Below are 17,849 nucleotides of genomic sequence, written 5' to 3'. Positions count from 1 at the left end.
CAATCCGTCCGTCTCCGGACGCATCTCTCTGGCGATCGTTAAAGCCGCCCAATTCGTCCGTTTCCGAATGCATCTCTCTGACGGCTGTTAAAGCCGCCCAATCCAACCAACTCCGGGCGATCCTTTCTCCGCGAACTTCCTACGCAGCCGTGAACGCCACAGACACCACATCTGGGAAAACCTCTCGCGGCCATAGACGCTGCACAATCCGCTCGTGTTCGAGCGACTTGATTAGGGTCGCGACCTCCGCACGGCCCTTTTGCGCCGATCTCAACTACCTCAAGAAGATGCCGTGCAGCATGCGGACCTCCGCAGACATGCGTCTTCTCTAGAGATCAGTCGCGACGACCCTCCTACTCCGCCAGGACGACCGACGCTGCCTGCCGCCCGACAGTCGCTCTCATCGCGACTTCCGTCGCCGCATACCTCGCGGCCATCAACACCGCCGCCTGAATACGTGCCTCCTCCGGCATGAGCGGACGCAGAAGAACGGCCCCCCGGATAACGAACCAGGCGCTCTTCTCGCCGGTTCAAGCGGCAGCTTTTAGACGTTTTCGGGTCAGCTTCCTCCCCGGGACAGCCCGCCGAGACCGTCGACCTCGCAGGAGGAGCCGACAACGCCCGAGCGGCCACCCACTCTTGGTCGCTCCCTGGAGTTCAACCATACGCGGGAAAGGCCGTGGCGCTTCTGCGCCACCGAGCTCGGCCACATCCACAACCGGTCATCACGGCGCGACTCTCGCCGTCTCTACTCGGAGGTTGCTACACAAACTGAGGGCCTGTCGCCGGACCACGCTAGACCGCGCATCTGCATCGCCCGGCCACGACGAGGAGGAGCCGGGGCCCGAAAAAGGCGCCATGGAACGGCCCAAGAGCTTGCGCGCCTGCGCGCGGAAGTAGATGCGCTTGACGCACCCACACGGTTACGCGCGAGACACAAATCTAGTCCCGATAACCAACATTCTTTCTGTATTTATTTTTCTAAAATATATTATGGCTTTTGATTAATTCTGGAAGTTCCCTGCTTATTGAGCATACACGTCACCTTCCTATCCCGCACGTCCTTCCGCTTGCGTTATCGCCACAGCGAAACCTGCGAAATATAGCGACAATTGGCTGCTTATTTTCGGCACCGACTTGTATCGCCTGATCGAAGACCGGACAGCACCCTCAATCTCTGATAGCTGATAACTTTTCTTGAGCAAGCTTTTTCTACAGCAAGTGATATGGGATTTAAAAGAATTCTGAATCTATTAGCAAGAATACCGAATGCATTTTCAGCAGTTCTTCGTGCCGTACTCAACCTATAATTGAATATACGTTTGTGTCAAACCACGTTCTGGATACGGTTTCATTAAATTTACATGTAAAGAAAAAGCATCATCTCCTATAAATACGTATGGCATTTTTAAATTAAAACCAGGCAAAATGCTTGGTTCTGGCAAATTAAGAGCATTTTCCTTTATTTTGATTCCTAATGGACATTCATATAATACTATAGAATCATGAGTACGACCATTTTTATCAATATCTACAAAAATAAATTTATATTCTGCATCTACTAATCCTAAAAGAATGATACTATTCTTTCCCTTATAGTTTCGAAATTTAGATCCATCACAGCGTGGAAGATGAAAAAGAATATGCTTCCTATCTAATGAACCTACGCAATGAGGGAACTGCTACATGGTTTGAAATTTGTCAACCACAATTTCCCAATCTTCAGGCTTAAATGGAAATGACATTACATTTTTTTCTAGTACTGTAATGATAGCTTGCAATGTTTCTGGTATAATCTGCGACAGAGTATTTGGAGCAATTCTTGTGGAATATGCGAGATCTTGAAATGAGTTACCAGTTGCTAAATATCGGATGGTTGCACTCAGTCTCATCCGAGAAGAAATTGCTTTCATTACAGTATCTTTCTTTTTAATATATGGATTAATGAGAAGTAATAATTCATCCATAACTTCTTCCTGCATTCGAGTATAATTTTTAAAAGAACTTGGATCTTCAGGTCTACAAACAAGAAATATAAGTAAAACATATTAAACAATAAAAGCAAATGTCACAAAAAATTTTAATTTGTACTCGAAGGTTTATACTTACCCAAATTCTGTAAATAACATTGTAAGAACACTGTCACGTATATCTCGGCGTTGCAGCCACTGTCGACTCTACAAACGTCGGCGATGTTGATTCCGTCATAAATTTTCAATAAGTAAAAATAATATAATTATATTTCTACGACGATGTGCAATAATTTGCTCCATGGCTGCACTCAACCACACTCAACAATTGAGTGAGCGTTCAGTAATTAGGATGAAAACGCATCGTGTGAAGCCAAGCCAGCAAGATAGCCAATATCGCTGCTAACACAGCAGCAAGCACACGAATTCAATTAGCAAATCAGCAGAAAAAAGAGCATCGTGTGCCGCTGGCTTTAAAGACAATGATTATCGCGTTCCTCAATCGGGATCACCGCGAATGGGACATACACTTAAGAGATTTTCGTTTTGCGCACCATTCTTCTCTGGGAATGTCGTCGGCATTCCTGAATTTAGGAGCAAACCAGAACCGGTATACTCTTTGCGTTATTGTTGCCATGTAACGAGGTCGCCGCGCGGAGTCGTGCCGATTGATCCGAGCGAATGCGTATTCTACAATCTTTATACGAGTGGGTTGCCCAGAATCTTGAATTAGCATATCAAAAATAGTCGACATACTATAAATTACCGAAGAGACAAGATTTATGTAAGTAGGTGAGTTCGTTTTGAGGCGACAGCGTGTTTTATCGTCAGCCACTCAGAATGTGGCCGCGAAGTTAGCATTGAAATTTCAAGGATCCTTTCTGTATCAGTAAAGCGCTTTCGTCTGTAGTTTATGAGCTCACAGATTTAAATAATGTTGCAATGAGCAAGGCGCATGTCAAAGATTTGAAACCTTATTGTTTTCCTGATCCCGAGTAGCCGTGTTGCCGTCGCCATGCCGCTGTTCCTTTCCTCTTATCCTGTTGCCGCCGATGGAGAGGGATGAATGGGAACACTTCTTTGAAAGATATGATGGACTCTTCCAATGCGTGCGTCAAGCGTACACCTGGGGGAGCTACTGGAGCGGCGGGCCCAAGAATAATACATCCGAAATGGAGGGAAATGGTCCGGGTCCGCGAATTTCCCGCTATTCGTGACGCGGGAACGCAAACTCACCGCACATCTACCACCACCAACGGACGAATTGATGCTGTCACCCAGTCGTCTCCGTCTACGACGCTTTCGCAAAAACCGGACCCGCCACCGCTAGTCGCCGGCTTCTAATCTGGCCCCTAAGAATCGGCGAGCCTCGACTAGCAGAGGTCGAGAGGCCATGACTTCCGAAAGAAACGAGGGAGAGAAGGGAGGAAGAGCGAGGTTACCACGCACCGGATAGAGTAATCCCACCGCAGGAGCAGGACGTTAACGTTGCCGTTTCAGCTGCCGCTGCCGCACCGCCGGGCCCTCGGGTGCAACGTATCCAACTGAGGCTAGACGACTGCTGGAACTGTCAATCGCGCCAGCACCGTTATTCCGATTGCCCAGAATTCCAAAGGCGGTTCTGTTATGGATGCGATCGACTCGGAGTGACCATGAGAGAATGCCCGAATTGCAGAGAGCAATGGTAGCATTCGGCCCGCACCACCCACAGAGGGGACATAACTGATCCCGAGGGTTAGAGGATGATTGGGACACCGTCTAGTGGAAAGAAAAAAATTTTTTTTTATTTTACTTCCCATCTAAAGAAGAAAATTTTTTTGGTTTCATACTTTGGTTTTGTACTTTGTTTTCCTTTTTTTTGTGTATTCTGCGTACAAACCCAGTAATCACAAAGCTATATATATATATTTTTTTTTTTCCTTGTTTGTTGTTTCGGATTGAGTGACCAAGAAACGTTATTTCCAATGAAATATATTCTTTACATGTAAGAAGATAGGAGTGTAGGCTTATTTCGACTAACCTCACTACTCTTGCATGCGCCTGAAGCCAACTATAATTAAGAATGGTAATGATTAATTGACCGAGAGATGATAAGAGATAGTAAGAAATGATTAATTTCCTTTTTGTTCTCTTGGTGGCAAAATTGGTGGCTATCGATGTTCGCCGATAGCCAAGACCTCCTCGGTCCTCCCCAGGGAGGGTGGAATTGTGACGTGGCATTTTGAAATCGCTTGTCACAAGGAGCGTTTATATCCTATTATGAGCGTTCTGCATCTGTCCGCTTGAAGGGAGAGAGTGCGGACGAGACTCGAAATGGTGCGCCATTATATTTTTCACTTATATTTTCGTATGGATTTATATTTTTGCCTGTTTTCGCCTTTATTGTTGTTGTTCTCCGCTTAGTTCTCTATTTATTATGATATTGTGGCGAAATGATTATCGGGCTATCGATGTAAGATGAGATGTCTCTCACCGACCAACTTGACCGGAACAGAAGAGGATGCTGCCAAAAGCAGAAATAGGGATACTCTTCTATCCAATTTGCCGATATTTATACGTAAAGTTACCATACTGTAATGGAATATTTACAGAAAATCGTGAGGCTGATCGATGCAATGCGGGAATTACAGAACGACCGAAGAGGAGGCGTCACTCCGCGTGAAGCTGCGAGAAGACCCTATGAGAAGGACTGGCCAGGAATCAAAAGAGGAAGCAATGTCGAGCCGGGAAAAATAGCTACTTTCTGCCGGAAATCGAATGCGGAAACTCCGTGAGATCACCAGCCAAAAGGAAAAAATCGCTTTTTGACTCCCGCAGGGTCAGCGGATCGCGGGCCCGCGTCTGAATAATAGATTTATTGGCCGATCGCGGCGCTAATCTATGAATAGAAGAGGGATGGCGACCATGCCTTGTCGCCGAAGGATGAAGAGGACCTTCACTTTTCGTTGAGTGATAACAGTGCGGACGCAGGGGCCATCTGAGAGAAATACGTAAGGAGAGGACGCGAGGAGGACCCGAGTGTTGCCGTCGTTTGGTGAGGCAAACCGTAAAACTTCTGTACAGCCGTCAATTTTACTGGTGAATCGGATAGAGAGCATAAGTGCTGGCCACCGGAATTTCGCGGGGAAACACGTGATCTGCATGACCGTGATATCCGTTTCGCTTCTCGGTGGCGTACCGCTCTTCCCGATTAGATTTCCAAATTTCACGTCGCGTCTTTCTCTTGTTACCATCGAAAAGTCTAGCTTAAATTGCGCTTTCGCCTAATTCTTGTATAGTTGCCGTGTGTAGTATAGAGTCGCGAAAATGAAATAGCTTCCGTTACTTTAATGTAATATAATATTTTGTTGTATAATTTGGCATATTTTTGTGAGCTCGAACAGGCGACAGCATTGTTCCGAAATATCGTTGCCGCATGCATTTCTGAGCAATATACCGTACTGTCATTATACTTTGTTAACTTAAAATTTTCGTTTGTGTAATTCTTTGTCATTACGAGATTCGAGATACTTCGAAATACTATTGCGTCGTGAAAGGATGACCAAGATAAATGAATGTAACTATTCGAGCCGAAATTAAAGTCATTCTTATTATCTCCATACTTCTTATTGTACGACATTTTATTCTTTCTTTCTCGCGCCCCGTCCCGTGAATTCTCCCTTCTACCATCTATAACCGAGCTGCTGGATCATCGCTCGAATCCGCGAATCTGAATTAAAACGTGTGACATAAATGTTGCGATCTTTTCATTGTGATTGAGTGGCACATGCTCGTGAATAGTGCCCAATCTATCGCTAAGTTACGTTCGCGAGACTGATCTCAGGGGCAGCGGTCACAAGCTCTTTTTTTGGATATTTTTATAAAGGTAATAAGAAGTTAGTTAGCTATTTAGCGTGATTTTGATTCGTTAATCGTGGATTCATCATATCTGACATCTAACGTTTGACATCCAAGAAGAATTTTTTTAGTTTTAGATAAAATTCGTCGGAAATAAAAATGGAGCTACCTTTTTTAGAATTTTATAAAAAAACATGAAAAAATGAAATCTCCCATTAGTTATACGTTCAAATCATCTAACGGAGCGACAGAAATATACGCAGTAGCCTAGAGATGGCGTGTTAATTTACACTTTCTATACTCATCTTACTTCTAAAGAGGACTCAACCAAAAAGTACAGTACTTGAGATTTTATTTTCCATTACATGAATCATTGGTATTATCAGAATTTTACGCGCATATTTACAAATTTTTTGTAAATGGCACACAACAAAATACATAATATAGAAAATATAGATAACAGATAGTAAATACAATGATGCTGTATAGTATAATGATCTAATTGAAGTATAGTTGTAACAATTAATTGTTTTGTAATCATTGTTTTAGTAATGGAAAAGATATGACGGTATACACAAAAATTTAAAAAAGAATGGTTAAAGCAAAATATTTTTGCAAATTGGCTTTTAGAATGTCCTATCGATCCTACAAAGAACTCTTTGTAAATATTGTAGATGTGAAATCAAGACAAAATTGTCCAATTTAATGCACCATTCAAAGACAAAGAAATATATCAAAGTTATAAAACCATTTTCATCATTCAGATCTCATCAGTCAATATTAGATCAGAATAAAGATTCTATCACGGAAGCAAAATTAGCTAAGTTCGTTTGCAATTATTCTGCTATCTAATTTGTATAATTGTTATAATTAACGAATGCTATTAAATTTTTACATTTTTACATTTAATTTTTACTATATATGTTATGAATAAAATTTTTTTTGATTCATGAAAAATGATAATAATATTTATAAAATTTAGCATTATGGTGGTATAAAATTTGTATGTACAAAATTATATTTACATAATCAAAGTTGTAACATTTCTATTCTAAAAAAATATCGATATAATTTATAATTGTGAATTTATAATGAATGTTGTTTTATTAATGTTTACATCGAATGTAAAATGTTTTAATAAACAAATATTTAATTTCTTTTTGAAACTTTTTTGCCTCTGTGGCAACTCACGGGTGCCGCGCACTGCGCGCGACATACCCGTCGCGAACCCAAACAATTAGCGTGCCGTGACGCGGCGCAGGACGAGATAATTATCGTAAGTCAAATTTGTCATCAAATAATATATAAAGACGTACATTCGTCGTATCGTCACTCGTTTTCGAGCTCTCTCCTAGTATAGGATAGAGAAGAGTTATATCAGCAACAGTGAAACGTTCTCAAGCGTTAGCTACCTTCCCTCTAGTTGAAACATGCCGTTTCTTTCAGCTGAAACATGCCGTTTTTTTCGGTCGAAAAGGCCGCTTTCTCGATTGAGATACGCTGCATTCTTCGGCTGCACAAGCCGACTGACCAGCCGAATAGGCCGCCTTCTGCGATTGATTGTGAAGTCACCATTCCGATTCCAGAGCATACCTTCTCTGCATGCAGACTCTTCCGCCGCAAGAAGAAACTCATCAGAAAACTCTTCGGAGAACTCCGTTTCCGGCCTCTTCACCTTCTTCCTCCGACGAGGCCGCGGAACCTCAGAGAACATATCTCAACGAGAGGTTCTCCGACAAACTTCCAACTCCCGGGAAGTTCTTCAATCTCTACTGGGACTCTACACCAGAGTGGCATTGTAGGAGCGTGCGGGTTTATATGAACAATGAACCAAATCTCTTAGATAATTTTAACAATTTATTAACCAACAAATAATTATGCACAGGTTTCTTTGGAGACGACTAGACTCAGCCACGAAGACAGTGTGTGAGGTAGGTAGGTAGTCTCTTCTTTTTTGCAGGTTGGCCAACTTCGTTCCAAATCCTCTATTATACTAATTTTTTTTCTCGAGCGGCCGCCACAGTACTCCCCCCGGAAATATCTGGATTTAGATTGCAAATCGCACGGATAGTCCGTGGTTCTGCTAGCTGTTCCACTACTATGTCGCACCTTCCATGCTGGTTTAAGGCGCTCAATGTTAATTTTTGTCGGTTGATTTTTGTAGGAGATTCTGAAAACAGATTCGTTAGTGCGCGAAATAATAGGAAAAAGTCTTTCGTAAGGATTTTCAAACGGTCTTCTTGGTCTGTCTATCCATACGAATACATGCGTACAGAACGTACCCTGGAGTACGAAAAATTTTCCTTTGGTGTGATGTTTCGTTGGTACTGCCTGCATATGTTGACATAATTTGTTTGCAAATAAGTGTGGATATTATATTGGTTCTCCAGGGATGAAGTATTTGCCTGGAATCCTGAGTGTCGTGCCATAGATCATTTCAGCAGTGGATGCTTTAATGTCTTCTTTATAACTTTTTCTCAATCCGAGTAAAACTAATGTGAGAGCTTCTGTCCACTCTCTGTATAGCGTGACATTTGATTGCCGTTTTAGAGATCTATGCTCTAGCTATGCCATCGTTCCACTATTCCATTCGACTGTGGATGATAAGAGGTAGTTCTTCTAACTCCGATTAGTTGCGTGACAGTTTCGAAAACTATCGACTCGAACTGTGAACGGTCGGTCGTTATAATTTCCGGTGCTCTATATTTGGCAATCCACGTTGTGAAACGAAATTAATCGCTATTATGTCTGCTGTTGCTTCAGTGATTGGTATTGCTTCCGGCCATCATGTAGCCCTGTCAATTGTAAGGCAATACCGAAATCCTTTAGATGGTGGTAAGAATCCGATTATATCCAAGTGTATGTGATGGAATCAGTTGTCCGATACTTAAATGTGTTGTGGCCTAAGATGATTGTGCCTATTAATTTTCGCTTGTTGACATGTTAAGCATGTTTCGATCTATCTGGTGACGTCATTAACGTTGGGCCACACAAAGCGTTGAGTGATGATTTTTCGCGTTGCCTTGGCTCCAGTGTGTTAAATTATATACCATATCAAATATCTTCCGTCGTAATTTCGATGGCACGTAAATTTTAACATCGTTAGTCGTATCGCAGTAAACTATGGTGCCAGAATTATCTAGACGGAATGATTTGAGAGTGAGTACTGATTGACCTTGCAGAAGTGCTTGTAATTCCGTGTCATCTCGTTATGCTCGTGTTAGTTCCTCCGTGCTTACAATTATAAGTATCTCTATAGCTTCTAATCTCGAGAAAGTCTGTATCCGCGATGATGTTATCTTGTCCCGCAACGTACTTGATTTCCTTGATAAATTGACTCAAATATTCTAATTGCCATATCTCGGTGATGCTTTCTCGGACCTTTGACAGAAAACGTAAGTCAGTGGCTTTTGATTTGTCAATATAGTTAGTTTTCATTCTTCTATTAGATATCTGAAATGTTTGGCCTCGTACATAGCCAACTCTAGTCGTACGCACTAAATTTAGTTTGTGCTTGACTGAGTTTTTTAGAAAAAAATGCCAACGATGGCGGTGGCTGTGGCTCACCTGTTCTAGGGCTGCTCCGATTGCCTGTGCCGAAGCGTGCTGAGTATTAATGAGTGCGTTTTCCGCTGGATGCATCAACAATGTTGCGTTTGCGAGCTGGTTTTTACATTTTTCAAAGGCTTGTTCTGCGGCATTGTTCCATTGGATCACTCTTTTATCTGTCTTCTTATTTTCGGTTGTCAAGGTGTATAGTGGTGCTTGTGTCTCTGCTGCTGAGGGCAAACAACGTTTATAATAATTAATCATGCCTAAAAATCGGCGCAGCTGCTCAATTGTTTGTGGTTTTTTTGTAGTGTAGTATCGTGTCGACTCTCTCCTATAAGGTTTAGTGCCTTCCTTCGATATTGCACATCCTAAATATTTAACTTTTTTTTAAAAGAAACTACACTTATCTACATTGATTATCTACATAATTGAGAGACCATAGTGCTTTAGTCTGTCAAATACCTGTCTCACGTGTTTCTCATGCTCGTCGATGGACGTTGATGCAATCAAGATATCGTCTAGCAAAAGCAAAATTCCAATCCTCGGAGCACCGTGTCCATAAACCTTTGGAAAGTTTGGACTGCGTTACGCAGTTCAAAGGCATCACGTTGAACTCGTACAGCCAGAAGCGTGTCAACGCCGTCTTTTCTTTGTCTTGCTCCGCTACGGATATCTGATGGTAAGTTTTGGTAAGATCCAAAAATGCTAAGATGATACATCCTAGTCGCTGCGAAAAGTCCTGGATGATCGGATACTTATCCGGTATAGTGACTTTGTTCAATTGCCTGTAATCGCCACAAATTCTCCATTGTCTGGAAAGCTTCCTCACCATATGCATTGCACTCGCCCAGTATCCCAGGTCGACAGGTATCTGCTTCGATGTATCTATTAAATTCTCGTTGAGTAAACTTTGATCTTCCGGGAGAGAGCCGTCTAGGATGGTCTGAAACTGATTCTTTCGTCACAATTACGTGTTCCACGGAATGTTTTGGCGTTTTATTAGCGTGTGACGTCAATGTATTCCCTGAGAAGCTGTTGACAAGGATTTGAATTTATTTAAGATAGATATATATTGGACAGAATCGTGATTTATCTTTCCTGTCGAGGTTGATTATGCCATCCATGAGTCTGTGATTTCTCAAAGCCACCAGGAGATGATATTGATGCAAGAAATCGACCTCCAGAATAAGGCATTCCACGTCAGTGACGAGGAAACGACAGGTAAGACTACATCGGAGATCCAAATCAAGTTTGAGAGTGCGCTCTCCATGTGTCTTGATTCTCGAGCCATTAGCAGCATAAAATATTAGCGTAGTGATTGCTTCTGTACGTTTTCAACTCCTGCGTTTCACCGAAGGAATAATAATACATATTAATAATACGTGCCTTCAATGCTTCGTATCGTTGTATAGCCGGTGTCGGATCCTCAAGACAGCATGATGGCCACTCCAGCGGACTGTGCTAATTGCTACAGCCGTTTTGGAAAGAGATGCCGACCTATTGATTCGATATGGTCGAAGCCACATTCGCATTGTATGGTTCGTTAGTATGTCGGAAACAAACGGTATCATCGATGGATCTAGGTTCGTAAGGACGTACCTGAACTTAGTCTCATCTCCGATAATTCTGTGCAGTTTAACTAATTTAGTTGCCATTAGCACAGTCCGCTGGAGTGGCCATCATGCTGTCTTGAGGATCCGACACTGGTGATTGGTCGACAAATTCCGTACTTTCTTTTCGGGAATTGTCAGTTGCCCAGAAGTTTGTGCCTGTATTTCGTGTATCGGAGAACGCTCGACCGGCATTTGCTGTGTACCGGCCACGTGGCGGTCCATCTTTAATTTTCCGCGCTGTAATCGTAGACTTAATCTTCCGATCATGTCAGGGTCGGACCAGTTGTAGGAGCGTGCGAGTTTATATGAACAGCGAACCAAGTTTCTTAGATAACTTTAACAATTTATTAATCAACAAATAATTGTGCACAAGTTTCTTTGGAGACGACTAGACTCAGCCACGGAGATAGTGTGAGGTAGGTAGGTAGGTAGTCTTTTCTTTTTTGCAAATTGACCAACTTTGTTCTGAGTCGCCCTCTGTTATTCTAGTTTTTTTTCTTGAGCAGTCGCCACAGCGTCTCATCCCATTTACTTAAGACCCGTCGTCCAATCTCTTTTCCGAGACACGAAAGTCTTTCCGTTGGAGTTAACTCAGCCAGCCTCAATGGAAAGCCTGCTGGATTTAAACCATCGTAAAAGAAGAACCGGCGCGCGACAAAAGCGTTGCGAGAAACGTTTCGCGCAGTTGAAGGAACAAGTACCCTAACTGCCAGTGCCTCGTCCGCTTGTGGTGGACACTGAGAGAAGCAAAAAATAATCTCAAAAAACGATCACGGAACGGAGTATTAAACTTGATCATAACTGACTAGGAATTAAGGAGAATATCTACGGCATAAAAGAAGGACTAATTAGCGAAATAAAATACAGACCAACCAATCAGGATACATCGACATACTTTCAAACATCACATATTCTCTAACCACTCTGTAAATACACACTCAACTTTATCTCAAACACACACATTCTATTTCAAGACACATAAAGTCATACACACAGTTAACTCAAAAGTGGCTACTCCGTATATATTGTAAATATTAAAGGCATAAAAATAAATAAATTTTAGATGTATTCTGTTGTGTTCGACCGTTAACCTTACCACACTCCAATCACACACGTACTCACACTTGCGAACATTACGCTACCATACTTAATTATATATAAACACACAACTTCATATTCACACTTCTTTTTTATAGATCTTTTTTATAGATATATAATAAAATAATACTTTAAATCTTTAAGCAGATATGCATGTTGTATCGTTACATCACAATGTTTATATTTTGCAGAATATATGTTTTTTTTTTATATAATATTGTCAAATCGAATTATTATCAACTTTTTTCTTTTTCAGGTTTTGTTTTCTTTATCATATGAATATTGTATAAGCGTATTTTCATGTTTGGATGTATGTACATAGTAAATTTTATAAATTACATTGCACTTTTTACACCTTATTTCATCACCTGATAGTATTGTAAGAATTAGACGACCGTAAGCGGTCATGAAAGAGATTCGGAATATAAAAACACTAACAGAGAGGAGCCGTCGTGGTCGTGCAGACTAAGTGTCGGATTGGTAGACGAGGGATCCCGAGTTCAAATCCAGTCGGTCTCCGTTAATTTTTTCCGAATCTAATAGATATCTTTCAATCTCAGAAGTGGGATTCAGCCTATGTTACCTCAGAGAAGATTCAGCCTATGTTACCTGACAAGTCGATCGTTCAGGAGTGAACGGAAAAAGTCGGGGGTAGTACTCCAAAGTCGTTGTCGGTCGTTCAAGAGAAATGAACGGGAAAAAAGTCGTGGAGTAGTACTCCAAAGGAGTCGTGTCGGTCGTTCAAGAAAGTGATCGAAAGTCGGGAGCAGAAGCTCCAAGTTTCGGATAAAAATCCGATAGAGGAAGACTCGGTACATTCGGGACGAATGTAATACCAGAATGGCCGAACTGTAAGAATTAGACGACCGTAAGCGGTCATGAAAGAGATTCGGAATATAAACACTAACAGAGAGGAGCCGTCGTGGTCGTGCAGACTAAGTGTCGGATTGGTAGACGAGGGATCCCGAGTTCAAATCCAGTCGGTCTCCGTTAATTTTTTCCGAATCTAATAGATATCTTTCAATCTCAGAAGTGGGATTCAGCCTATGTTACCTCAGAGAAGATTCAGCCTATGTTACCTGACAAGTCGATCGTTCAGGAGTGAACGGAAAAAGTCGGGGGTAGTACTCCAAAGTCGTTGTCGGTCGTTCAAGAGAAATGAACGGGAAAAAAGTCGTGGAGTAGTACTCCAAAGGAGTCGTGTCGGTCGTTCAAGAAAGTGATCGAAAGTCGGGAGCAGAAGCTCCAAGTTTCGGATAAAAATCCGATAGAGGAAGACTCGGTACATTCGGGACGAATGTAATACCAGAATGGCCGAACTGTAAGAATTAGACGACCGTAAGCGGTCATGAAAGAGATTCGGAATATAAACACTAACAGAGAGGAGCCGTCGTGGTCGTGCAGACTAAGTGTCGGATTGGTAGACGAGGGATCCCGAGTTCAAATCCAGTCGGTCTCCGTTAATTTTTTCCGAATCTAATAGATATCTTTCAGTATAATACTGTTACACTTATACTATTTTTTATATTATGTCCGTACAGTATTACAAAGCAGATATTACTAAACATATTGTTGTGGCCGAGCGATGGTCCACTCGTTTTTGGTCCCCGTAATGTATGAGTAATGTCCGAGTAATGTTGAGAAGATCGTTCCTTGCCAACGCGCCGTTGTTTATGACTATTGATTTATTGATTGAAGAGATTCGACTGAGATTCGATAGATTCGTGAGAGACGGTTTTTGAGAGGTGACGCGCAAGCGGATTGCAAGCGCGAAATTGTATGAATAGTATAATTAATTGTGATCATTAAAATTTCTTTTTTATAAACGGCCTCTATTTATTTACGCGTGTCGTGTGAGTGAGTGTGCGAATGACCATCGTGGAAGCGCGACAATATCATACCAACTGTATTAAGAAAAATATTTAGCAAAACTATTTAGAAAAGATCGAAGAAATGACAATCTTAATGTAAATGTGTTTGATATTTAGACATCTTAAGTTGGCGGATCAAAGTAAGCAGAACGAATTCTAACTAATATTTTTATTTGTTGCTTAATTGTTATCAAAGAAAAAAATTGTTGCCCTGTAATTTCTTTTTTAAATGATGTTCCGATGTTCCTAAAGGAAGATTAAGTTAACAGGACGCCATACACGTAATAATAAATATTTAATAATATTAGAAATATTGTAATAAAAATAGCAGAAGAATTTGTTGCTTATTTGTTGCTCTCGAGATATTAATGTTTTGAACTTCTTGCTCGCGAAATAAGTATAAACAATAGAGAGAAACCACTCAACGTGCAGGTAGTCACAAGAGTAAAGTATTGCCTTAATTTGTCCATGTTTTAACAGTTTCTCTGAAATTTTCTCCCAAATTGCAGCAGTTTTTGACACTATTGTATTGTCTTTCAATGTGTCACTTTTATATTTTAAAAGTGTTTTTGTAATTATGTCATTACAAACATTTCTTTTTCTTTCTATTTGCATCTTGAATGAATATAATTATAAACCTTTTGTTAAATATCATTCAGTTAACTTCACTGACTCGTCGAAACAGATGCAGTTGAATTTAAATGGTTTTACTACTTTTTCAACTGATCACACGAGAAACTACACATAACAAAGAAAGAACACTACTATGTCGCGATCGTTGCTCCATTTCAACCGATTTATACCGAATATTGTTATTCGTTTTGTCAAGCACATGCACAAGTGAAAATTTCAAAGAAACTGTTAGAACATAGACAAATTAAGGCATCTCTATATTGACTTGTTACTTGCAACAGATATAATTTGCGTGCAATACTGGGGATTAAGTCGCCTCAATTAGATTTGTGAATCAAAATGAAAGTGAAATTGAATCTATTGAATCTTTTATTAACAGAACTATTTGAAATATTACTTATTGATATTTCAATAAGTAATATTTCAAATAGTTCTGTTAATATAAACAAAGGAAAATTATTTGTGATATCATTAACCTTAAGAGAATACCTTAAGAAAATCATTATTAAACAAAAGTTTACGGGAAGCGAACTTGTGTTAGGTTCAAAAGCAGAAAATAGAAAGATATAATAGAAAAAATTTGGAATCAGACACGGATTCAATGTGGAATCAACTTTAAAGGACATTATTTGATATAGAATGCTGATTACGGCAATATTGATGATAGGTATGTTATTATATAAGATTTGATATATCTCCTGGATTCAGATAGTTAATTAAGCACAATATTTTATACAATTGATAAGATGATATATGATTTTTCTATTTAATTTGATTTGTTTCCTGTACATAACATATGCATCTCTATTAAGTTAATACGCACGCATATTTTTATTGATATGAAAAATTATTATAACAAATAAGAAAAATGTATACGTATATCTTCCATTAATGAATCGTGATGTAAATCGGTTAAATAAGTAGTAGTAATAGAAATATTCTTTCGAAGAATTTTTCTATTAGCTTCTTTTTTGAACGATATAAAGTATTTTTTGATGATGTTTTAAGAAAATGTCACTGGGGATCAGTATGTATATTCTGAGACATTTTACGAAGATAATTACGTAAGAATAGAATCTATATTAACAGCTGGAAATTAAAACGATGTGGAAAACGGAATTTAAGAAGTGTTCATCGAAAGAAAGTTGGAAAAATCTTATGTAAAAAAAGTGTGGAAATGTTTAAAGCTGAAGAAGCAAAACATCTAATGTCTTCAAGAGGACCTGACGCTTTCATGTTTTATAAAGCAAATGTTTTGCATAAAGCAAAACACGAAAAAATAGCATCGAACTATCTCGACAAAGATCCAACGATAATTCTCAAAACTACAGCTTTTGAAAGAAATGTTATATATAACATAGAATAAAATCTGTTTTATATAATTTATTTTACATCAAATTCAAGTGTATAAACAATTATTAAAATTAGAACACATTAGTTTGTATATTGATAAGTGATATTAGAGTTCCAAAATTAAAGAGGTCCGATGGAACGTTATCGCATTATATTTTTTTATAATATATCATGCAGTTACTAATTCTGTTGCTGGTCAATTTTCAGTTTCACAGTTTTTGACTGAAGTACATTCTTCAACATTTATTAGATTTTGGTTGATGAAATGCAGCATCCCAAAGAAATCGTAACAGAGCTTCACGAGCTTTATTAATTGCAGTTATAAAAGGATTTACAAGTTATCCACTATAAAGCGATAAGCGGATGCTTGTCAAAATACAATCCCAGATTGTTATGTACATATTGATATCGCCCATTTTATGAAAACATATGTTAATGCTTTAAAATCTGCTTCAAAATCAATTCATGCATTTTATCTAGCTAGTTATGGGACAAGTTATATTGTTTCGTCGAGTAGAAGATACGAAAAAAATTTTAAAAGAAAAATTTTAAATATTGTGTCGTCGAGTAGAAGATGCGAGAAAAATTTTTAAAAAAAATTTTTATTTATCGCAATGAATTCAAAGGCAATTTACAAGGTACATACATAAAATCTAATTGCGAAATTCAGAAACAATTTTTGGAAAATCTTATCACCGGAAAAGAAATATTTGACGATGAAGAAATTACCAATGAAAAATCTAATTCAACATTTGAAATTAATGAAGATGAAGAAGCGATGATTTTTGTTGTCTTCAGACAATTCATGCGGAACTCATCTGCCTTCCTTCTGAACCTTTCCCATCGTATGTAAACGTACGGAAATGGTTTGCTGCGTAACGTCAAGCTGTTCTGCAAGCTCCTTTTCAGTTTGCGCAGAGTTTATATCCAGCAGTGCTTGCAATTCGTCCATTTCAATCTTTTGAGAGCGTCCAGCATGCGGTTCATCTTCAAGACTGAAATCTCCTTGGCGAAATTTTTGATACCATCTTCAAGACTGAAATCTCCTTGGCGAAATTTTTGATACCATCTTTTACACGTAGTATGACTTACAGCATTCTCTCCATATGCAGCACAAATCATTGCAATGGCTTCAGCAGCATTTTTCTTCAGATGAAACGCGAAGTGGATGGAAAATCGAATATGCTCTTTTGTTATTGCCATCGTGAACACTACTGATTTTTGAGGTTATGTGCATCAAACGTCAAACCGTATGGCATTTTTAGAAGGCCAAATGTCAACGCTTTAAAACCGCAAAAGGGCGGGAAGATATATAAAATTTAAATTGTTATTTCGGTTGTGAAATCTAAAGTTCAGAACTTTTTTGTACACTTAATATATATATATATATATATATATATATATATATATATATATATACATATATATATACGAGGGTAGTTTGAAAAGTTTTAAGCCTTAACATGAAGATGACGTTACTTGTCAAAATCATTCTAGTATTCTAGTATCTAGTACAATAGTATATGCTTTGAAAGACTTTTGTGAAAATTTCAGTCATTTTGGACACTCAGTTATTGTTTGACAGTCGTTTGTGTCAGTCGATGTCAGTGTTTTTGTAAAAATGGAAAAAATTGAATATCGTGCCATGATTAAATTCTTACATTTGAAAGGCAATACGCCTGCGCAAATTAAAATCAAGTTGGACGCTATTTACTCTGCCCCATCATTTGCCACTGTAAAAAGTTGGGCAACTGAATTTAAACATGGTCGTATCAGCTTGGCTGATGATGAGCGTTCGGAACGGCCAAAAACTGCGATCACCGCTGATGAACTTCGAAAATATTCATCAAATAGTACTGGACAACCGTCGAATCAAGGTTAGAGAGATAGCAGAGGCTATGGGCATATCGAAAGAACGTGTT

At 39.4% G+C, this 17,849-nt stretch overlaps 2 protein-coding genes across 7 annotated transcripts in view; both read right to left on the bottom strand.

Moving 5' to 3' along the window:
- Positions 1-17,849, bottom strand: part of LOC105429942 (uncharacterized) — a 540,048-nt gene that overhangs the window by 117,444 nt on the left and 404,755 nt on the right. The window lies entirely within an intron of this gene.
- The window catches only part of LOC105429928 (uncharacterized), a 12,528-nt gene continuing 2,515 nt past the window's right edge, over positions 7,837-17,849 (bottom strand). Inside the window, exons 1-4 of one of the 4 annotated variants that reach the window (XR_016138549.1) lie at positions 9,822-17,849; positions 9,375-9,586; positions 8,090-9,188; positions 7,837-7,977 (exon numbers count right to left, since the gene is read on the bottom strand). The exon at positions 9,822-17,849 is cut by the window's right edge and continues 2,515 nt beyond it. Coding sequence is in view for 1 of the 4 variants with exons in the window: in XM_089073735.1 (XP_088929861.1) it covers positions 9,009-9,188; positions 9,375-9,620 (426 nt within the window). In the remaining 3 variants the exon portion in view is untranslated. Of the gene's footprint in view, positions 7,978-8,089; positions 9,189-9,374 lie in introns of all 4 variants that reach the window. The other 3 variants (XR_016138550.1, XR_016138548.1, XM_089073735.1) reach the window with 3 other exon arrangements.

This window comes from Pogonomyrmex barbatus, unplaced genomic scaffold (genome assembly GCF_055798465.1).
Source record: "Pogonomyrmex barbatus isolate J1 unplaced genomic scaffold, ASM5579846v1 scaffold15, whole genome shotgun sequence".
Classification (NCBI taxonomy): domain Eukaryota; kingdom Metazoa; phylum Arthropoda; class Insecta; order Hymenoptera; family Formicidae; genus Pogonomyrmex; species Pogonomyrmex barbatus.
Note: the sequence above shows the minus strand (reverse complement) of the source record. Positions and strands in the feature narration are given on the sequence as shown.